This window comes from Podarcis gaigeae (assembly GCF_964106915.1).
Source record: "Podarcis gaigeae genome assembly, chromosome: 10".
Classification (NCBI taxonomy): domain Eukaryota; kingdom Metazoa; phylum Chordata; class Lepidosauria; order Squamata; family Lacertidae; genus Podarcis; species Podarcis gaigeae.
Genome location: NC_139686.1, coordinates 65,872,326 through 65,896,320, shown reverse-complemented (window position 1 = coordinate 65,896,320; position 23,995 = coordinate 65,872,326). Strand labels below are relative to the sequence as shown.

Below are 23,995 nucleotides of genomic sequence, written 5' to 3'. Positions count from 1 at the left end.
CCACAGCTTCTTCACGTCTTGCTTGTATGATAGCATACCCCACAACATTTCTCGGATGAAAATAGGGACGTCTTATTCCATAATGATACCGTATTGACCCGAATATAAGCTGCACCCTCAAATAAGCTGCAAAATTCAAGGGCTGCTCAGAGGAGGCTTGGGAGTGGGGGGTGGGCTGGGGAACTTTGCCCCACGCTTCTGGGCTGCTTCCTGGGTGGGGGTGTCACTCTCGTAAGGTCATGAATATAAACCACACTTTAACTTTCCACAGTTGGGATTGGGGAAAAAATAGTACAGCTTATTCCTGCCAACCTAGCAGTTCGAAAGCACGTCAAAAGTGCAAGTAGATAAATAGGTACCGCTCCGGCGGGAAGGTAAACAGCGTTTCCGTGTGCTGCTCTGGTTCGCCAGAAGTGGCTTTGTCATGCTGGCCACATGACCCAGAAGCTGTCTGCGGACAAACACTGGCTCCCTCGGCCAGTAAAACGAGATGACCGCACAACCCCAGATTCGGTCACGACCGGAACTAATGGTCAGGGGTACCTTTACCTTTACCTTAGTACAGCTTATATTCAGCCCAGTACGGTAATTTTGATATTTATACCCCATACATCTTACTGGGCAGTTTCCAACATGTATATAAAAACACCATAAAGCATTAAACATTTTTTTTAAAAAAACAACAACAACCCGATCTAGGATTGCTTTCAGACGGCTCGGGGCTCGGAGAACTCCATACCCTCCAACATTTCTCCAATGCAAACAGGGACTGCCTAAGGAAAAGTGGGACATTCTGGGATCAAATCAGAAACTGAGATGGCTTCTCTAAATCAGGGACGTCCCTGGAAAATGGGGACACTTGGAGGGTCTGTGATAGAGCCTGGCCTGCAGAAATTTCACCAGATTTCTGCCAGCCCCAGGGCCTCAAACGCTGTTTGCTATTCCCAGCTAGCAAATGCTTCCCTTTGGAACAACCACCCAAGTTTCCTATGGAAAAAATAGACCGTTATTCCAGCAAAAGAAGGAAGCGCATAATAGCTGAATAAGAAAAGGGGTAAGAAGCTTTTGGTCATCAACCTCCTTGAAAGGAAAACAACAATCCTGTAATCTATATTCAGCATGGATTTGGAAAATATCTATGCCAGTGCCAAATATGAGGTGAACCCTGTACAAACAACATGGCTGCAAAATGCTTGGAGTTTTCACAGCACCTTTCTAAAAATACACACACATAGTAAATTGCCAGAAAGCCTTCCAGCAACATTCACAAAGGCCTGTCCCAATCTCTTAGGAGTCTTTCTCAGCATGGCGATGGCAATCTGAACTCGAGCAAGGCTGTGTACATTTAGGAAAGAGGGAAAGACTCAGGGGCTACTGAGCGGTGCTTGTTCTCTTGTTGACAACCAAAAAAGCACATGCAAATGTTTTCAGGTGGAGTTTTCCTTTTGTGCTATGCATGCTTATTTGTTTATTTGAGGACTGAGAAAGCGCTCTGTATCCAGAGAATTAAATGAGCACTGTGTAGCTTCCAGGGAGCTGCAAAACCTTGCAGCTGTTTCTCAACAAATGGGCATTTTGCACTACGATGCACTTGGGGTGACCTGAGATCCATCCCCAGAGGGTGCATGCGGAAATGCAGCTGGGATGTGGAATCTGCACCATGGTTTGTGCAATCAGAACCAGTGAAGGTGCTGTGTGAGTGTCTGGAGGCGGTTGGAGGATGGATGGCGGCTAACAGATTGAGGTTGAATCCTGACAAGACAGAAGTACTGATTTGGGGGGACACGAGGTGGGCAGGTGCGGGGGATTCCCTGGTCCTGAATGGGCTAACTGTCCAGGGCAGCTCCATCTGGTACGCAGGCTGAGACCCTACCTGCCCGCAGACTGTCTCGCCAGAGTGGTGCATGCTCTGGTTATCTCCTGCCTGGACAACTGCAATGCGCTCTATGTGGGGCTACCTTTGAAGGTGACCCAGAAACTACAACTAATCCAGAATGCGGCAGCTAGACTGGTGACTGGGAGCGGCCGCAGAGACCATATAACACCGTTCTTAAAAGACCTACATTGGCTCCCAGTACGTTTCTGAGCACAATTCAAAGTGTTGGTGCTGACCTTTAAAGCCCTAAACGGCCTCGGTCCAGTATACCTGAAGGAGCGTCTCCACCCCCATTGTTCTACCCGGACACTGAGGTCCAGCACCGAGGGCCTTCTGGCGGTTCCCTCACTGCGAGAAGCCAAGTTACAGGGCCTTCTCAGTAGTGGCGCCCGCCCTGTGGAACGCCCTCCTACCAGATGTCAAAGAGAACAACAACTACCAGACTTTTAGAAGACATCTGAAGGCAGCCCTGTTTAGGGAAGCTTTTAATGTTTGATGTATTACAGTATTTTAATATTTTTTTGGAAGCCGCCCAGAGTGGCTGGGGAAGCCCAGCCAGATGGGCAGGGTATAAATAATAAATTATTATTATTATTATTATTATTATTATTATTATTATTATTATTATTATTATTGGGTTGCGTTGCGGCACAACTTTCCTTACCGGAATCAAGAAACTCCTTGCATAGGTTCAATGGCAAACCTCTGTTGCGTAACAGCATTGACATGGAATTAAGTTAAAGGCAGTTTTTCTAAAATATGCACGAGATGAAGGAATGCATTTTATAACACACCATTTTTACATTACTCACCTATAACATCTGTTGAAATGGAGGCTAAGCTAAACAATGGAGCTACCTTTTGTTCATAGATCTTCTCTCCTTGTTTTTTCCCACCATACGGATTAATATATACAAGCAAGTGCTTTGGTCTAGAGGCTGCCAAAGTGAAAAAAGGGTATACCAGTTAAAACTAAATAGTTTTTAGGATTATTCACTCCTAAATTCCTTCATGCGCATCAGCGGGGTGTTTTGTTGTTGTTTTTACAAAGCAATTTAGAGGACCAAATTCATTGGAAATAATGATTCAAATGTAATAAACGCTATCATGACTGAACAGAGTACCAAAAGATTCCCACAAACTTTCAGTCAATGTCATACCATCTTTTTTTTTTTTCATTTTAAGCCCTATTCTAGCATTCTTTCCCTTTTTCAGTTTTTTAAAAAGATGTTCAAGTAATAGGCCAGAAAATGGATAAGGGTGCATGATTTTTTGGGTGATATGCATAGTTAACTGAACTATAATTACTTTGCATAATTTTATCCCATTTCCCCCCAATAAATTCAAGCAGCCAGGCTACTTCTTCTCCACCCCCCTTTTTTTTATTTATTTAATGCTTTATTAACCGTAGTTACATCCATACATCAAAGACATTTCATAGTCTGTAAATCAAACTCATCAAGATAAAAATTCCATCCAAGAGGTACAGGATATACCTTCATAAATTTGACTACCCGTCCTTCTCAACATCTTTTCACTCTAGTAAACCTGTTGCCTAAATTTATCAGCAAAATCATAATAAAATATTAATATGCATCTATGTGTATGATATATCTGTTTTAACCCATTTAACCTTTATTTACAGAGCTTTATTTATTTAACCTTTATTTACAGAGCTTATTCTTCGATACCTCCCTATCTATGGAGGCGCAGATTACAGCTATAACAAAGGCGGCATTTTTTCATCTCCGCCAAGCTAAGCAGTTGGCCCCTTATCTCTCTCGCCCTGACCTAGCCACTGTGATCCACGCGACGGTCACCTCCAGACTGGATTATTGTAACTCGCTCTACGTGGGGCTGCCCTTGAGACTGACCCAGAAACTCCAGCGGGTGCAGAATGCCGCGGCGAGACTCCTTATGGGGTCTTCGCTGCGAGATCACATTCATCCGGTGCTATACCAGCTGCACTGGCTCCCGGTGGAGTACAGGTTCAGGTTTAAGGTGCTGGTTTTAACCTTTAAAACCCTATACGGCCTAGGACCCTCATACCTACGGGACCGCCTCTCCTGGTATGCCCCACAGAGAAACCTACGGTCTGCAAATAATAACATCCTCAAGGTCCCAGGCCTCAGAGAGGTTAGGCTGGCCTCAACTAGAGCCAGGGCCTTCTCGGCTGCGGCTCCAATCTGGTGGAACGCTCTGTCACAAGAGACTAGGGTCCTGCGGGACCTGACATCCTTCCGCAGGACCTGCAAGACAGAGTTGTTCCACCAGGCCTTTGGTCAGGGCGCAGCCTGACTCCCTCCTCTGGCAACCTGCATAGAATCTTGCTTAATTAGTTGCCATTAATTCGATTTTAATTGATTTTTATAATGAATTTTTTTTAGAATGTGTGAATATCTGATAGTTTGATAGTTTGATTGTTGTTAGCCGCCCTGAGCCCGGCTTCGGCTGGGGAGGGCGGGATATAAATAAATTTTATTATTATTATTATTATTATTATTATTATTATTATTATTATTATTCAAAAGCTGCTACCAAATTCAGATTGCAACACTTATTTTTTAAGTAACTTTCCAGGTTTGCAGTTATCAATGAACTCCTGTTTTTTCTTATCTTTAATCTACTTCTCCTACACTTTCCCAGATGGTACTAGTCTTCATGTATCATCCTTGACCAATGGCCCTGCTGGCCAAGGCTGCTGGAAGTTGGAATAATGCCACAGGAGAGGACCAGAGATTCTCCATCCCTAGTCTACAACAGGGCCATGTTAACACTATACTTTATTTCTCTGCCTGGGGCTACAGTTCCCAAAATTCCCTGCAAAGAAGGATTGATTGTTAAACCAATCTGGGAATTGGTAGCTCTAGGAGGCAAATGGCGGTTCCTAACGACTCTCAGCACCTGTAACAAACCCCTTGCCCCGTTTTTTGGTTGCTGTACTCTAGGATTTTGATCCCCATCCAAGGCAGCGGAGGCAACAAGTTGTGCATCGAGAACTTACTCTGCAAATCAAGTAATTCTCTGAGCGCATGCATCCACTGATTACACAGTTGCTCATTAATGCACCAGAAGGTCACGTCTTTGCACCGCCAGCGGTGATTATGTACTCTCTTCACATAGTGCACTGCAAACAAACAAAAAAGGGTCATGTATACATGAGGCAGAATTCCATCTGAAGAGTCCTTTTTAAACGCGGGGGGAAATTAACTCCAGAGAACATAATGGAACTTATTTATACAGAGGTTGGTAGGGTTCAAAGAACTCTGCGTGCATTATCTCATTAAAACGTACAACAATCCAATAACATAGACCAGCATCGCTATCCCTGTACTGCAGCTGGGAATTTGAGGCAGAAGAAAAAAGAAAAAGACGCCGTAGCCAGAAGTGGGCGGGGCCTAATTTGACTAGCTCCGCCCCCGATGTCACATGTCCCAAGTAGCCCCACCCCATGTGATCTGGAACCCAGAGCAAGGGCTCCCTCTCTGCAGACATTCACACTGTATACACACAAACTTGGGGGTGGGGCTATTTATTACGGCCCCACCCACTTATTAGACCAACGCATGAAATATAATTCTGAATGGGACGAGAGAGACTACCAAGTCAGTTATACGGCATACACGAGATTTGACTTCCTAATCAACGTTCCTGTCTTTCAGTTGTTATGTGACAGTAGCTTCAAGGTATGGGCACCAAAAATAGGGAAGGCATTCCAAATCAAACTTTAATTTTATAAAGCTGGCTGAAGGTCTTTCGGAAACAGCCTCCAACTTTCCAGATTTGGGAAAAGACACTGGAAATTCTACTTTCAGGTGTCAGCTATCACTGCAAATGTGGAACTCCCCAAACTCAGCCCTCCAGATGTTTTTGGACTACAGTTCCTATCATCCCTGATCACTGGACCTGTTAGCTAGGGATGATGGGAGTTGTAGTCCCAAAACATCTGGAGGGCCGAGTTTGGGGATGCCTGTCCTATGCAAACAAAGTTATATGTAAAGATTCGTTTCAAGGTACCCAGGATGTCTCATATTCCAACACTGTAAAAGGAAAATCCTCTATTTATTCAAAAGGTATTAAAAGGTATTAGAAACTAATTGAGCGCTTGCCCTTTCACCTCAGACAGGCAGGGCTTCTAATTTTTTTAAGGTTTATATTTTGAAGTCAAGTAGGTCTTCCTCTTCCTTTGGGGGGAAAAAAGAAGAAGAATCTGTTGTAATAATTAATAATTACCATTTTTTAAAGTGCCGCTACAAGGCAGAAAACCCTGACCATTTAATAGATTCAACAGGGGTAAGATTTAGCAGGACTTTAGGTTAAAAACAAACAAACACTTTGGGCATTTGAGCAATCAATAAACCCTTGGTTAAGTTTATAGCTATGCCATCAATTTAAAAAAACTCTTATAAATTATATGTATATAAAATATGGAGCACATGTGAAAGCATGCATCCTGTCGCTATTTTAAAGTACTTAATAATGCCCTATAATTTGAAGGTTGTGTGTGGTGAAAATTCACACACACTAAGTCCAGGCATATACCCTAGTGGGTCAAAAGACAAATTCAAAACCATTGATTGATTGCTTTCCCTTAATATGCCCCCAAAGGACTGTTTTCTGCAAGATACGCAGAAGGGTATGGTAGTTAATGATGCGATTGTGTTCTGCAGTGGAAATCAGAGTACTTTTGCGGCAATTTCTCTACTCAGAATTGAGGGTAGGTGAGGGTGGAATACAGATTATGTTATGCCAAGTAGTAACTTACTCCAAACGATTTCCTGGCGAGAAATCCAAGAAAGCAGATGAGTGGTAAGATTTCTCTCACCGCTTGGAAGAATACTGCAAACATTCAGCAAACAGGTGTTTTAAAAAACGGTGCTGCTGTTGTGTTTTACCTGTGAATGCATGCGGCTTTGCCATTTTCTGCCATTTCCCACTATTAGATTGTTTCTTATCGATTTCTGTTTCCTCGACAGCAATAATCTCAGATATGGGCACGGCACAGCTCTCTGCGAAAAAGAGATAGAGCAGTGTTGTGAGGAAGATCTACACAGTATCAGAGTGCTTCGGCTTCTGCTTCTAGAAGAAAATGCGAAAAATTAAGAGATACGATTCGACATGCAGGTATAAAGGCCGGACCAAAATGCAGTACAGTGGCACCTCAGGTTAAGTACTTAATCCGTTCCAGAGATCTGTTCTTAACCTGAAACTGTTCTTTAATATTTTTTTTGGAAGCCACCCAGAGTGGCTGGGGAAACGCAGCCCGATGGGCAGAGTATAAATAATAAAATCATTATTATTATTATTATCATCATCATTATTATTATTATTAACCTGAAGCACCAATTTAGCTAATGAGGCCTCCTGCTGCCGCCGCGCCGCCGGAGCGCGATTTCTCTTCTCATCCTGAAGCAAAGTTCTTAACCTGAAGCACTATTTCTGGGTTAGCGAAGTCTGTAACCTGAAGCGTATGTAACCTGAAGCGTATGTAACCCGAGGTACCACTGTAATGGAAAGATGTGACATTTTATTGGGAGGTAACTACCATGAATATTCAGGATACTCTCTGAGAACAAAAGACTTTTAGAGAAGGTGCTTGACAAGTCATAATGACGGCATTAAAAAGGTAAAGGTAAAGGACCCCTGACAGTTAAGTCCAGTCATGAATGACTCTGGGGTTGCGGCGCTCATCTCGCTTTACTGGCCGAGGGAGCCGATGTTTGTATGCAGACGGTTTTTCCGGGTCGTGTGGCCAGCATGACTAAGCCGCTTCTGGCGAAACCAGAGCAGCGCACGGAAACGCTGTTTACCTACCCGCCGGAGTGGTACCTATTTATCTACTTGCACTTTGACGTGTTAACTGCTAGGTTGGCATGAGCTGGGGCAGAGCAACGGGAGCTCACCCCATCATGGGGATTCGAACCACCGACCTTCCGATCGGCAAGCCCAAGGCTCAGTGGTTTACGCTACAAATATGAGAGGCTACCTACTTTATACCAAGTTAGAGAATACAAGATGATTGTACTCTCTCTAACAAAGCTTCATGGGCCAAGATCTTCAATGGAGGCCCCTTTCTTAGTCCCTCCACCCTCACAGTCCTCACACTTTGTGGAGATGGGGTTCAGGGCCTTTTTGGTGGCTGCTCCCAGACTGTAGAACTCCTTACCTAAAGAAATTAGGCTGGCTCCTGCTTATTGTTCTTCTTCTGGCAGGTGAAGACCTTATTCTAACAGACTTTTAGAAACTAACTTTTTTAAAGGAAAGGGCTGGTGCTGTGATGTTGTTGTTGTTGTAATAATAAATAAATAGATAGATAGATATTTAGTATATGTGCTGTTTTCATTCTGTGAGTGTTTCATTATATTTTATGGACTGTCTTTTCAATGTTTTTAGTTTCTATATAACCCCAGAGTCGGCCACGACCGGACGTAGTGGTCAGGGGTCCCTTTACCTTTACTTTATTTTATCTGTAAGCTGATTCCTGGTCTGAGGAAAAGGCGGATAATAATAATAATGTCAGGGAACTGCCATCGCAACTAGCGGAGGAGGCGAGGCTCCACAGCGATGCTGGAGAGGGGCCAAGCAAGGAGAGAGGCAGGTCTCCAGCTGGGGAAGATAATCAGCGCTACACCAGGGATAGAGGGGGGCCGATGGGGGAAGCAGAGAGGAGGCTCCAGGACTCTTCGCAGGAGACCAGCGAGGGGAGCACAGGTCCTCTGCTGCCCAAACCCACCCTGCGCAGAAGACTTCTGCGCAGGGAAAGTAGGCGGCGACTCGGCGTCAAAGAGCTTCTTTGCTGGAAGAGGTTCAAGAAACGCCCACTGACGGATTCTGCTAGCGACTGAACAGCCACGAAGTGAAGGGCTGTCCAGTCAGGAAAGGTTTAACCAGGCCACCTAGCCAGGAGTGGCGGCAACTTACGCACGAGCAACCCCATATAACCATTACAAATACAGTAATAATAATAATAATAATAATAATAATAATAATAATAATAATACAGTGGAACCTTGGCTCTCAAACGGCTTAGTTGACGAACAAATCAGCTCCTGAATGCTGAAAACCCAAAAGTAAGTGTTCCGTTTTTCGGAAGCTGAACGGCCAACACAGCTTTCGCTTGAGTGCAGGAAGTTTGGAAGTTGGACAGATTTCCGGAACGGATTATGTTAGAGAACCAAGGTACCACTGTAATAATGATGATGATGATGATAATACAGCGGTACCTCGGGTGAAGTACTTAATTCGTTCTGGAGGTCCGTTCTTAACCTGAAACTGTTCTTAACCTGAAGCACCACTTTAGCTAATGGGGCCTCTGGCTGCCACCGCGCCACCAGAGCACAATTTCTGTTCTCATCCTGAAGCAAAGTTCTTAACCTGAAGCACTATTTATGGGTTAGCGGCGTCTGTAACCTGAAGCGTATGTAACCCAAGGTACCACTGTAATGTCATGCATCTGACTGTGCAAGTCCTCTAAGGCAGAAAGCAGGTCTTTCCCTTTATACAGATGTTTCCCTTCAAGCCAGATGAGGGAAAAACCTTTGCTTCCAAAATATTGTTACAAAGTTTGGGTGCCATCCACAATCTGTGCCAAGATTCCAGGCACTCTGAGTAGCAAGACATGGCAGAGACTGTCGCAGCTTTAAGAAATATAATTTATTCACATATTTACACCAGAGTTGGGAGGGAGGGAGCATGGAACTTGCAACACAGTCAATTCAAGAGGGGTTGTTTCCCAACACAGTGCAGCACTGAAGCTCAAGCCATCCCTGCCGGCCTGCCAAAGTCTTTTTTTGCCCTCCCTTCTTCTTCCCAGCACACATTTCCTGTTATCGCTCCTATAAATCCCATCACCTTGCCAACCTCTGTTTGCCCAGGACCAAGGATTCCATTTTTTTTTTGTTAACACCTCTATCCCAGGTGAGGCCTTGGCTTGCAAAGGAAGCTCAGCCTGTATTTCTCCACTGTATTTCTCCAAAACTCCAAGTATAGGGTTGCCATATTTCAAAAAGTGAAAATCTGGACACAGAAGTGTGTGGGCTGCCCTGCGTCCAGATTTTCCCAAACATTTCAGCGATTTCCACCCAGACGCTGTTCACGAAGGCTGAATACCGGCTGTGTCTAGGAAATTCCAGATGCATGGCAACGCCATCAAATATTAACTCGATTCTGACGTTCATTCATTTACTGGGTTTAGGGCAGGAGTCAGCAAACTTTTTCACTGGTCCACTGTCCCTCAAACCTTATGGGGGGGGGGCAGACCATATTGGGGGGGGGGAGGAGAATGAACGAATTCCTATGCCCCACAAATAACCCAGAGATGCATTTTAAATAAAAGGACACATTCTACTCATGTAAAAACACCAGGCAGGCCCCACAAACAACACAGAGATGCATTTTAAATAAAAAGCACACATTCTACTCATGTAAAAACACCAGGCAGGCCCCACAAATAACCCAGAGATGCATTTTAAATAAAAGGACACATTCTACTCATGTAAAAACATGCTGATTCCCGGACTGTCCGTGGGCTGGATTTAGAAGGAGGTAGGGCCGGCTCCGGTTCCCGGGCCTTAGTTTGCCTACCCACGGTTTAGCGGGGGGTCTTCCCTCCCCACCCATCAAATTCATAACAATATGTTTAATCGCTTTCAAGGAACCCGGCGCAATTCTGCCTTTGATGCAAAGCGCGTTATCAACAATAAATACTATATTTCCAAAAACGTGTTAGTCCTATTCTGCAATCCTGCTAACGAAGCAACATGTAAAAGTAACACGTGATAAAATGAGCACCAATGATCACAAAAACTGGAACAGCGATCCAAAGTAAGAATTTGAAGTGCCTGAGGCTGATCCCTTAACGTATCTTTGGCAGGTCCACTAGATGGAGAGCAAGTTGACTCCAAAATCTACGTAACCCGCTCTGAGAAACTTGTAGAAATCTCAGGGATTGGTGGGACAGATACACACACAAAAGATAATGATGATGATGATGGTCCATAAATTATTTGCCTCAGCTATTCATTATCGTAATCATTATTCTATACTTATGTCATGCCTAGGGCCAGCTCCTGGTTTTCATACACCGCTGAGGGCCTTCTGGCAGTTCCCTCACTGCGAGAAGCCAAGTTACAGGGAACCAGGCAGAGGGCCTTCTCGGTGGTGGCGCCCGCCCTGTGGAACACTATCCCACCAGATGTCAAGGAGATAAACAACTATCTAACATTTAGAAGACATCTGAAGACAGCCCTGTGTAAGGAAGTTTTTAATGTTTGAAGTTTTATCATGTTTTTAATCTTTTGTTGAAAGCCGCCCAGAGTGGCTGAGGAAGCCCAGCCAGATGGGCAGGGTATAAACAAACAAACAAACAAACAAACATCATTTATTGGGGGGGAAAGGACAACACCCACAAAAGATTTACAGTGGTACCTCGGGTTAAGTACTTAATTCGTTCCGGAGGTCCGTTCTTAACCTGAAACTGTTCTTAACCTGAAGCACCACTTTAGCTAATGGGGTCTACCTCTGCCGCCGCGCCACCAGAGCCCGATTTCTGTTCTCATCCTGAAGCAAAGTTCTTAACCTGATGTACTATTTCTAGGTTAGCGGAGTCTGTAACCTGAAGCGTATGTAACCTGAGGTACCACTGTACTATAATCTCTACCTTTCTAAATGAGCCTAAAGGTAAAGGTAAAGGGACCCCTGACCATTAGGTCCAGTCGTGGCCGACTCGGGTTGCAGCGCTCATCTCGCTTTATTAGCCGAGGGAGCAGGCATACGGCTTCTGGATCATGTAGCCAGCATGACTAAGCCGCTTCTGGCAAACCAGAGAAGCACGGAAACGCCATTTACCTTCCCGCCGGAGTGGTACCTATTTATCTACTTGCACTTTGATGTGCTTTTGAACTGCTAGGTGGGCAGGAGCAGGGACCGAGCAACAGGAGCTCACCCCGTCGTGGTTATTCGAACCGCCGACCTTCTGATTGGCTAGTCCTAGGCTCTGTGGTTTAACCCACACCGCCACCCGCGTCCCACAAATGAAACTGGCGCCTGGCTAATTTTGAACACTGTCTGGGGGTGGAGGAAACTGTGGCCCTCCAGATGTGCTTGGACCATTAACAACCTGGCCATCGGCTATGCAGACGATGGCTGATGGGAGATGGAGTCTAAGAACATCTGGAAGACCAGAGATTCCTCACCCCTGTTCAAGGAATGGGGGGGGACTACAGACACTGGTGTTTTTGGCAAGCCTGGTACTATTTAAGAGGCTGGTGATGCAATGCCGTTCAAGCTTACGTAAGCGTAAATCTCCCTATTACAAAAGGCCTTCTTTCTTGATTTGACCTATTTTTCCCCCTTCACCTTTTTATTCTTGACTGACTGCATAGGGCTGTGTTGTGTTACAGGGCTTCCTGTTATGTAAGAGGCCAGTCTCACCAGACAGCTCATCAACTGATACTTCCCTTATGTATTAATCTTCCTCAGGTAAACAATGCTTATTTTGGCAGGAGATCAAAGCATGCAGCAGTGCACTTTATTATTGCAGAGGACTTTTTCTCTCGTTCCCAAAGCCTCGCATTGTCTCGCTTGTGGGTTCGTCGGTTCTCTTTCAATGTATTTTTGGTTGCAAAAGGAGAGCTTCCTGTTTCCTGCAATGGCCCGACCAGATGAAGATTGAGGAGGAGTAGCGTTACAAATCTTTTAAAATGTTGAGTTAAATAGCTCCAGAAGTAGGTCAGGTTCTCAAGTACATTAAGGAAGGCCATATTCAACAACCCTGGCATTTTACCACTTATTGACACACAAACCTTAAGGTGGATTTGAAAGTATTGATATAAAATGAACAAGTGAAGCAGAGAGTTAGTTGAAGAGGCCATAGAGATATTTAAAAGAGACAGAGAGAGGGAGGGACAGAAAACAAACGAAGAAGCCTGTTCTCTGGCTTTTAAGTCCTACAGGGCCCTAGTCTCTTGTGACAGAGCGTTCCACCAGATCGGGGCCACAGACGAAAAAGCCCTGGCTCTGGTTGAGGCCAGCCTAACCTCCCTGTGGCCCAGGATCTCCAAAGTGTTTTTGTTTGAAGATCGTAAGGTCCTCCGTGGGACATATCAGGAGAGGTGGTCCCGTAGGTATGAGGGTCCTAAAACAATAACAATACAGCGGTACCTGCGTCTACAAACAGCCCTATTCATGAACTATTCAGCAAACAAACTCTGCAGAAACTAGAAGTAGGTGTTCCGGTTAGCAAACTTTGCCTCGGAAGCCGAACGGTGGAAGGGCACTGGCGGCAGGAGGCCTCAGTAGGGAAAGCACACCTTGGTTTAAGAACGCTTTGGTTTAAAAACAGGCTGCTGGAACGGATTAAGTTCATAAATCGAGGTACCACTGTACTAGAATACAAAACTGGAAATAGTGATGCAATAAAACAAGGCAGAGGAGTGGTTAATACCCAAAAACCGATCAAAGCAAATGTGTTTTTGCTGTGAAAAGGAGGGAGCTGCTTAGACTCCCCTGCCACCCCCATCCATCTCCCCTCCTTCCACCCTCCTTTCTTCTTCTTTTTTCTTTTTTCTTCTCCTCCTAATGCCTCAACAAATGAAATGGATTTGTAAAAATGTTACACGGGGAAAAAAAAAATACACGAGGCATTACACTTACACTGTAAAACAAGAAAACCCTTAATAAAATATATATTTTTTTTTTAAAAAAAAAGGTGTGTCCATAGCACTGGGGTTGCAGCAGGAAAGGCTCTGCTCTTGGTACAGACGAAGAACACATTGACTTTGGTCTAACTCAGGCTTCCTCAACCTTGACCCTCCAGATGTTTTTGGCCTACAACTCCCATGATCCCTAGATAGCAGGACCAGTGGTCAGGGATGATGGGAATTGTAGTCTCAAAACATCTGGAGGGCCGAGATTGAGGAAGCCTGGTCTAACTGCAGCACAGAAGAAAGAGAGGTTGTTATGAAGCCAGAAGCCCCGAAAAGAGAGCTGTGATAGTAGCAGCCGGTGGGGAGGAGCTGTAAACTGAGGCAGTGCTGGGAGGCCAGGTTATATTTTGTTGTTGTAAACTGCCTTGTGTATCGTAATCTAGAAAGGCACCACTTCCTGCAAGCTGCTCCTAAGCTTCTGGGATGACAGGAAGACGGAAGGTTCAAGGGCTGGCATGGCTAAGACTGAGGGTGTGGGACTTTAAATGTGATGCAGGATTATTGCTTTGCGTGCCCTTGCAGAACAAACATACCTGAGTCACCCTGAAAGGATGGCCCAGATCTGTGCACAGTGCACTGCAAGAGAGTTAGGGAACAGTCTGATATACACTTACTCAGGAATAAGGCCTATTTAACTCAATGGGACTTATTTCTGGGTATGTCCAGTTTAACTGCAGTTTAACGGCAGGATCCGCTGCGTGATCTGAGTTCAGAGTTAAGGCCAAGGGTGAAAATAGTAGATGGGATTAGGCCTGCAGGAGAAGGCTCCTGTATATATTGTTGGACTACAAGTCCCATCATCCATGCCCATTGGCCATGTTGCTGGAGGTGAGGTCAGATGAGGTCCAGCAATGTCTTGAGGACCTCAGGTTCCTCGTCACTGATCTAGATGTGGGGTGCTTATAATAATAGTAATAATAATAATAATTTATTATTGATACCCCACCCATCTGGCTGGGTTTCCCCAGCCACTCTGGGCGGTTTCCAATAAAACACTAAAATACAATAACCTATTAAACATTAAAAGCTTCCCTAAACAGGGCTGCCTTCAGATGTCTTCTAAAAGTTTGATAGTTATTTTTCTCTTTGACATCTGGTGGGAGGGCGTTCCACAAGGCGGGCGCCACTACCGAGAAGGCCCTATGCCTGATTCCCTGTAACTTGGCTTCTTGCAGTGAGGGAACTGCCAGAAGGCCCTCGGCGCTGGACCTCGGTGTCCGGGCAGAACAATGGAGATGGAGACGCTCCTTCAGGTATACAGGACCAAGGCCGTTTAGGGCTTTCAAGGTCAGCACCAACACTTTGAATTGTGCTCAGAAATGTACTGAGAACGAATGCCTGGTTTAAACAAGTTTGTACATAGGAACATATGCCAGGTCAAAAACTGTATTTATTGTGTGGTCAAAAACTGTACAGTGGTACCTCTGGTTACGTACTTAATTCGTTCTGGAGGTCTGTTCTTAACCTGAAACTGTTCTTAACCTGAAGCACCACTTTAGCTAATGGGGCCTCCCGCTGCTGCTGGAGCACGATTTCTGTTCTCATCCTGAAGCAAAGTTCTTAACCCGAGGTAATATTTCTGGGTTAGCGGAGTCTGTAACCTGAAGCATATGTAACCTGAAGCGTCTGCAACCCAAGGTACCACTGTATTGTGTGAACAGGCTCTCAACAGACTGCAGTTCTGATGTGCAGCATGTAGAACTGTCATTGAACTAGGCCAGGCCATTTTTTAAAAAAGTTGACCTACTGTAATGGGCAAATAGGGACAATTAGCTGCTTAAGACTGACAATCGTAAACGAACTTTTACTAGCCATTGTCCAAACACCCTGTACGTAGAAGTGCTAATCTCTCTGTGTTCACTCTTTAAAAAAACTGCTAATACTTTACAAATATTTAAAATACAAACATAGCCGATGGCAAAAAATAAAACGAAGCATGTCGCTTGGGAGCTGTTGCCAGCCACTGAACTTGTAATAGCAGTTTTCAGAACCAGTGACGTCGTCAGCACATCTTTCATTCACACAGACTCTCCTCCCCGCATATCTGACTAGCAAATATTAAACAGGAATGTGAAACCTCTCAGGCTGTGATGCTGACAGATGATGCAAACACTAATGAGAAGAGAACGAAGTTCCTTGCACAGGCTCCTGAATAATAACAACTTGGGAGAAGTTATGTCCCAACTTCAAGAGAAGTCTGAACTGGGCGGTGGAAGTGATGCCCTTATGTCAGGGCCATGAGGCAAGGTGAGGCAAGAAGACTGCCTCAGACGGCAAGATCCACAGGGGCAGCAGATCCCAAAGCAGATCTTTATTCCCCCCCTTGTTCCTGATGTCGATCTTCACTCATCGCTACCCCCCTGGCAGGGAGGGGAGTGCCATTTTTGCCTCAAGTGGCAAAATATCTTGGGCCAGCCCTGCCTGATGCTGATTATCACGGGCCACCAAACAAGACGGCTCTATATGAGTTAAGTCGCTCAAGCATTTTTCAGAGATATCTGTATTGGCAATACAGTGGTACCTCGGGTTAAGTACTTAATTCGTTCCGGAGGTCCGTACTTAACCTGAAACTGTTCTTACCCTTAAGCACCACTTTAGCTAATGGGGCCTCCCGCTGCCGCCGTGCCGCCAGAGCACGATTTCTGTTCTCATCCTGAAGCAAAGTTCTTAATCTGGAACACTATTTCTGGGTTAGCAGAGTCTGTAACCTGAAGCGTATGTAACCTGAAGTGTATGTAACCCAAGGTACCACTGTACCCCTAAGCAAAGTTATTAAGTGATGCCGGATCTGCCTACCGCCCGGCAAAGCTGGTGCACAGTGTTTCAAACCGGTCCGAACCAAAGCTGTTTCTCAGCGCTCTATGGCAGTAGCCTTCAGACCTGGGAACCTACTTGTGAACCAAGTATATGGGAATTTCTTAATATTTTCCCCATATATTTGCACAACGACCAGTCCTGTGTTGCGACAATAGGCCATCTGAAGCCCTTGCCCTGCTCCCAACCATCCACAGAGCTCCCCAATGGCCTTCAAAGTCTTGCCCAGCCTTGGGCCCCCAGATGTTCATGGACTACAAATCCCATCATCCTCGGCCACGCTGGGTAGGAAGGTTGGGAGGTTGTAATCCAACAACGTGGAGGATACAAGGCGATTGCCTTTTGGGTTGTGGTTTTCGGCGGTGGCACCTTGCCGAACTGAAGCCAACTCGGCACCTAGCAGGACAAAGGCAGGGTATAAATGTAATTTAAAACAACAACTTAGCAACCATAATCAACAACTACCAGTGTTTAACTGGGAAGGCCCAGAAGTCCCTCTGAAAGTCAACTGAGTTGATGTTTTTTTACCTAAGGGAGAAAGTGGCAATTCCTTGGCAGTGCTGGTGGGGAGGAAGGGATGGCACTCTGCACGTGGCTCAGAACCCTAACTCCAAAAACATCACAACCACAACTATTGTTTAATATGAAAAGGGGTGAAAACTGGGAGCACCCAAAAGTTCCTCTGAAAGTCACCCTTGTAGTTGTTTCTTACCTAAGACAGAAGTGGCAGTTCCTAGCTGGTGGTGGGATGGGAGCGGCACTCTGCACATGGCCCGGAGCCCTGATTCCGAAAGCATCACCACCACAACCACAGCTTAACTTGAAAAGAGGGGAAACCGGCAGTGTCTTGAGCACCGGGAGGGAGAGAGCGGCACTCTGCACATGGCTCGGAGCCCTGAAAAACACCCGAGGCTTTTTTTGCCCTAAGGGGAGAAGTGGCAGTTCCTAGCTGGTGATGGGCTGGGAGCGGCACTCAGCACATGGCTCGGAGCCCTGATACCGAAAGCGCCACCACCACCATAGCTTGACTTGAAAAGAGGGGAAACCGGCAGTGTCTTCAGCACTGGGAGGGAGAGAGCGGCACTCTGCACATGGCTCAGAACCCTGAAAAACCCCGAGGTTCCTTTTGTTGTTGTTGCCCTAAGGAGGAAAGTGGCAGTTCTTAGCTGGTGGTGGGTTGGCAGCGGCACTCTGCACATGGCCCAGAGCCCTGATTCCGAAAGCACCACCACCATGGGAAATGGCAGTGTCTTGAGCACCGGGAGGGAGAGAGCGGCACTCTGCATATGGCTCGGAACCCTGAAAAACACCGAGGTTCCTTTTGTTGTTGTTGCCCTAAGGGGGAAAGTGGCAGTTCCTAGCTGGTGGTGGACTGGCAGCGGCACTCTGCACATGGCTCGGAGCCCCCTCGCCCCCCCCCCCCAAAGCGCCCTTACCTCTCCCCCCGCGCGGCTGCGGCTGCTCCGTCCACTCCAAGGCGCCTCTCTCCGGGTCCAGGGCGACCTCGCAGGCGCGCTGCCCCAGCACCAGCGAGGAGACGAGCCGGGTCCGCCGGCCAGCCGGAGGCGGGGACCTCTCGCCCATGGTGGCTCCGGTCCCCTTCAGCGGGGCTCCGGCAGCTGCCTCCGCCCGAGCGGCATCGCGGCTGACGGAGGGCGGCCCTCGCTGGCTGGCGCGGCCCGGCGAGGATGGCGAGGCTGCCTGGCGCCGCCGCCGCCGCTCAGTCCGCCTGCGCGCGCGCCTCTGCCGAGCCTGGCATTTTAGAATCTGTTATCCTTCAGAATTTTCGCAGGTCCCATCCCACGGAGCATGCGCGTGGGTAGCGGCGGCGAGGGAGGGGGGTGGGGGGGAGATGAGTTCGCGCAAGCCCAGCGGCCGCCGATGAAGCCGCCGCCTCTTGCCCTCAACCGGAGTTGCCCTCACTACTTCTTCTTCCCTTTGGTTGTTCGACGGCAGGAGGAGGAGGAAGAGGGGGGGAGGAAGGCGAGTCTCGAGGTGGGGGGGTGGGGTGGGGAATCTTCGCAATGGGCCCGACGTGGAAGGGGACCCCCAAGGGTCATCTAGACCAACCCCCTGAAGTGGCAGCGTTCTCAACTGGAGCATCCAGGACAGGTGGCGAGCCATGCTCTGCTTTAAAAAACTCCAAGGAAGGAGAGTGCGCCAGCAGGTGCAAGGAAATAATAATAATAATAATAATAATAATAATAATAATAAATGATGACAATATATTTTTTATTTATATGTCACCCATCTGACTGGGTTACCCCAGCCACTCTGGGCGGCTTCCAACAAATGGTGGCGCTGTGGGTTAAACCACAGAACCTAGGACTTGCTCTTCAGAAGGTCAGCGGTTCGAATCCCCTTGACAGGGTGAGCTCCCGTTGCTCGGTCCCTGCTCATTCCAACCTAGCAGTTCGAAAGCACGTCAAAGTGCAAGTAGATAAATAGGTACCGCTCCGGCGGGAAGGTAAACGACGTTTCCGTGTGCTGCTCTGGTTCGCCAGAAGCAGCTTAGTCTCCTTTAAGGAGAAAAGGAGAGGGCAACTATTTTATTTTATTGTTTGTTTGTTTGTTTCTCCCGAAACATTTATATGCCTCTTGATTGTAGAAAAATGACAACAACCTCCAAGTGGTTTAGCAGAGGAGGGGGGAAAGATAATAAAATCATCATTATCATCATACAGTCATGATTCAAAACATACAAAAAGTTTCAAGTCAGTATAAGGCTAGAACATGCATAGGCCAGGCATAGGCAACCTTTGGCCCTCCAGATGTTTTGGCTTACAACTCCCATGATCCCTAGCTAACAAGACCAGTGGTGAGGGATGATGGGAATTGTAGTCCAAAACATCTGGAGGGCCAAAGGTTGCCTATGCCTGGGCTACAACAAGCTGAAACTCATACAGACATCCAGGGATTGCTGCTGATTATAGGGTGGAAAGAATCAGGAACCCAAATAAATTAACCCATATAAAAGCCTGCCAAATTCAGCTACATCTTATTTCAAGGCGGGGAAAGAGACACCGTGCCTCAGTGTAGCTCGGTGACAAATTCTCTTGTGACACCCCACTTCCCTGTCCATTAAATTTAGAATCCGCCAAAGAGCATTGCTAAATTTGACGCCACCCTGTTTGCCACCCTGATGCAGACTGTCGAGGATCTGACAACACATAGGATGCAACAAGGAAGTGGAACAGCTCTGAGGCTCAAGATGCCATATTACTTTCAGGAACTAGCTCAGTTTCATGTTTTGCAAGATGCATTCCGATTTGGTTCCTCAGTTTACCAATCCCAATACGTTCTTCTTGTCTGGGCCTTTGTGGCAGCTCTTGAGACGTGACGCTTGATACAAACGTCAACTGCTATCCAGTGAGGTGGGCTTGTTCAGCTTTCGCTTTCCTGCTTGGAATCTTACTCCCCCCACATAATGGGGTCCATCAGCTAAGCCAGCCTAGACCTTGTCCCAGCTGGCATGTGGCGTAGCAAGTTTGTGTGTGGGTTTGTGGGTTTCTTCAGTTTTTTCATGACTTAACAATGCTGAATTAAATGCACAGATTTTTTAAAAACAACAACAGGAAGGTGATTTTAAATTGCAGGGGGTTGACTATGAAGGAAACCTCATCGCTGCAGAGGTGGCACCAGACTTGCCTTGCCCCAGGGTGCTGGCAAACCACACTACGTCACTGCAACCATTTAAATTTCCCACTTGGGCATTGTAGGTACTAACACTCTAGGATGTCCCAGTGCTAATCAGGGCACTGCTGCTATCTGGCACTGTCAGAGCAACCAGGCTAAGCCCATTAGGGCTTGCTCACATAGGAAGGTGGCAACTGATGTGTCACTGTGTCACTCGCTTCTGGTTTGTAACACCCGTCATCTTCCTGCTTGGAAGGAGGCAAGCCTAGTGAAATCACTTGCGCTGATAGGTAGTGGGTATCATCCTCTGAGGACAGAGGAGGGAGAAAGGTTGTTTTCTGCTGCTCCAGAGAAGCGGACACGGAGCAATGGTTCCAAACTACAAGAAAAAAGATTCCACCTAAACATTAGGAAGAACTTCCTGACAGTAAGAGCTGTTCGACAGTGGAATTTGCTGCCAAGGTGTGTGGTGGAGTCTCCTTCTTTGGAGGTCTTTAAGCAGAGGCTTGACAACCATATGTCAGGAGTGCTCTGATGGTGTTTCCTGCTTGGCAGGGGGTTGGACTCGATGGCCCTTGTGGTCTCTTCCAACTCTATGATTCTATGATTCTATGAAATCCTTGCATAATCCAGTCATGCCATTCGGACCTTCTGCATCATTACTCATCCCTAGCTAATGCTAATTGAGAGGAGACTGCTGCTTATGGAAAGTTGCCTGCATGCTGAAGCCTGCGCGCACTGAGCTCAGCGCGTCCAGGCTTCGCGGACCTTTCCACAAGCAGCGGGAGCAATCCCGCTGCTTGCGGAGAGTTGCCTGCACGCTGAAGCCTGTGCGCGCTGAGCTCAGCGCGTCCAGGCTTCGCAGACCTCTCAGCAAGCAGCAGGAGCCAGCGCTGGGCTCCCACGGCTTGCAGAGAGCTGCCTGTTTGGGGGCTGGGGTCGGGGGAAGCTTGGGCAGGCCTCCCCCGTCCCAGCCCCACGCCTGGGGGGGGGAATAAATTTTTTCCCTTTATTTCCCCCCCAAAAAACTAGGTGTGCCTTATGGGACGGTGCGTCCTATAGGGCGATAAATACGGTATATATGAAGTGATGGACATGAGGCAGGAGTTGATAATGCAGGTGAGCTGCGCACAGGTGAGCTGCATGCAAGCTGCCGGCCAGCCCTTTGGCGCCTCCTTTTATTGAGACAAATATGCAAACCAGGCAGATACATTTTGGGCTGTGACCTTTACACATCTTCCGGTCCCAAGATTGTGGGGTGGTACAAAATTATTTTGGCACCTGTTTCCACCGCGTCATTTTCCCCTTGCAGTGTATGGCAAAGGAGACAAAAAGTCTCGGAGACAAAGGTTATAGACAGGGCACCGCAGACTACTGAGACCGCAAAAGGTTAGACAGAGGGAACGATGTTCAGACAGCCGTAGCTTTGTCTGTGAGGGGTGTGTGTGCTCTGCACCCCAAGGTCACGTGTGCAGGCAGACTGTGGCTGCCTGCGGGTGGGGACTGTGCTCCCTCTGAACCCCACTCCCCACTCCGCGTTCATCCCTACATATATATATATGGAATCGTGCTTTTCATGTGAACCTACCCTGACCCTGAAATCATCTTCTGAGGCCCTTCTTCATGTGCCTCCTCCACAAGAGGTCTGGAGTGTGGCAGCACGAGAACAGGGCCTTCTCTGCAGTGCCTCCCCATTTGCGGAATGCTGTCCACAAAAAGGTTCGTCTGGCGCCTTCATTGGACACCTTTAGGCGCCTGGCAAAAACATTCCTTTTTAACTAGGCCTTTGGCTGATTGACATCCAATGCCCTTTAAAAATGTGTTGGGGGTGTTATTGTTTTTATTTTTATTATATATTTTGTCTTTTTATATTGTGATTTTATGTTGTAACAACCCTGAGACTGTGGGTATAGGGCAGTATAATACTACTACTACTACTACTAATGATGATGATGATGATGATGATGATGATGATGTGGTTGAAATGTAAAGTGTGGATCTGCCCCAAGTCTCCTTTTGCAGATGGGTTCCTTGAGCTCCTTGAGAGCATTTATGCCACTAAAGTTTTCTCGTTCAACTTACTAGTTTGCATTGGGCTCATAGTCTGGGGAAAACTGGGCTAGACGATTGCCAGGATCTTTCTATTCTGAAAGCCCTCTAACTCAATGAATGAGAAAAGAAGACTTAAGATGAAAGGATGTAGGAGACCCACGCCAAGCCCACAGGAGGTACTGTATGTAGAGTCAAATTCATTCTGACTTCATATGCCAAAAACCATTCTAAGCTGCTTTTCACTGATCAGCACGCAGGAAAAAAACCGGACAGTCTATAAGTGTATGTGAAATGTCCTTTGATCAATGAGCGGCATTACTCACTGTGAGCGCTCCTCTGAACGGTTTTTAGCCGTCTTTTAAAATAGCATAGCGATTATTGGAAATAGCCTCGTCTGGGTTGGGGAAGAGCCCCCAACAAATCCCTGTCAAGAGGGATTCCAGCCTCTTATTCATGCCATTTTCATTTTAAGTGAAAGGCAATTGAGGGAAAGCTATTGACATAGCAGAGGGCCTGGGAACGGATCCAGGAGATAATTTGCTTTCCTGTGGATGGAAATACCACAGTCGAATATGATCCGCTGAGGTTTCAGCAACAGCCTTTCCCTTCCAAAGCTTGTAAGTGCCCCTAAGAGGCGGAGTGAGATGCTAAAGAGAATCTATACGGAAGTCTCTGTTTACAGCTTTAATGGGATTAAGATCAGGCGTTAGCCTTATTAAGGTGTTCCTTCTCACATTGCTGCTGCTTCTTTCTTCTTTGGCAATCACTCATAGCCAAGTAAGATTGTATTCCATGAACATGGTCTTAACAGTGAGTCTATGACTGTGGAGGCCAATTTTGGATCCACACGTCCTTCCACAGTGGGGACATAGGTTTCCGGGTAGGAGTTGATCACAGTGAGGGATTGCCAAGCGTGCCTTCCTCTTAGGAGAATTCGTCCTGAGTTAGAGCGTCTTCAAAGCCCATGACACCTTTGATAAAGGCTGTTCTCCAACTGGAGCGCTCGCAGGCCAGTGTTTCCCAGTTGTCGGTGTTTATACTACATTTTCTTAGATTTGCCTTGAGAAAGTCTTTAAACCTCTTTTGTTGACCACCAGCATTACCCTTTCCATTTTTTAATTCGGAATAGAGTAGTTGCTTTGGAAGACGATCATCAGGCATCCACACAATATGACCAGTCCAACGAAGTTGATGTTGAAGAATCATTGCTTCGACACTGGTGATCTTTGTTGATTCCAGTAATTGGCATTAGTTTGCCTGTCTTCCCAAGCGATATGTACATTTTTTTGGAGACATCATTGATGAAATCTTTCCAGGAGTTGGAGATGGCGTTTATAAGTGGTCCATGTTTCACAAGCACACAGTAAGGTTGGTAGTACAATAGTTTTGTAAACAAGCATTCTGGTTTCCCTGCTAATGTCCCGGTCCTCAAACACTTCAATCAGGAGAAAGCTGTACTCACAGAGCTCAGGCGATGCTGGATTTTGGCATCAATGTCAGCCCTTGTGGAAAGAAAACTGTCCATTTAGGAGAAGTGATCAACATTTTCCGACGTTCCACCATTCAGTTGGATTTGTGGCACTGCAGAGGGGTTGTTTCGTGCTTGTCGGTGCAGCACTTTGGTTTTTAGGATGTTGAGTGATAGGCCAAGCTTTTTGTAAACTTTTCATTGCATGGTGAAGACAGCATGAGGTGCATTGCCATTCCTCCCTCTTCATCACATTCCCTCCTAATGACCCAGTTCTCTGCACACAATGGGACACAATAAATGTCTGCAGAGGGGAACTGGCTCTAGCTGCGGAGACTCCTGTGAGTGTTAGAACCCCACAGGGTGGGGGAGCCTTCAAATGTAGAATCAGCTCCTTGCCTTGTGGACAGATAAAAGCTGGGAAGAAGGAAGTTCACCGGACCT

The 23,995-nt window shown here is 46.6% G+C and overlaps 1 protein-coding gene and 1 long non-coding RNA gene across 2 annotated transcripts in view; both read right to left on the bottom strand.

Annotated features, from left to right (window-relative positions):
- The window catches only part of CERK (ceramide kinase), a 42,970-nt gene extending 24,766 nt beyond the window's left edge, over positions 1 to 18,204 (bottom strand). The window contains exons 1-4 of the mRNA XM_083701544.1: positions 17,832 to 18,204; positions 6,772 to 6,885; positions 4,881 to 5,003; positions 2,689 to 2,814 (exon numbers count right to left, since the gene is read on the bottom strand). Coding sequence (XP_083557670.1) covers positions 2,689 to 2,814; positions 4,881 to 5,003; positions 6,772 to 6,885; positions 17,832 to 17,979 — 511 coding nt within the window. The 5' untranslated portion in view covers positions 17,980 to 18,204. The remainder of the gene's footprint in view (positions 1 to 2,688; positions 2,815 to 4,880; positions 5,004 to 6,771; positions 6,886 to 17,831) is intronic.
- Positions 1 to 23,995, bottom strand: part of LOC310826606 — a 230,649-nt gene that overhangs the window by 29,828 nt on the left and 176,826 nt on the right. The gene's annotated exons all lie outside the window — the stretch shown is intronic.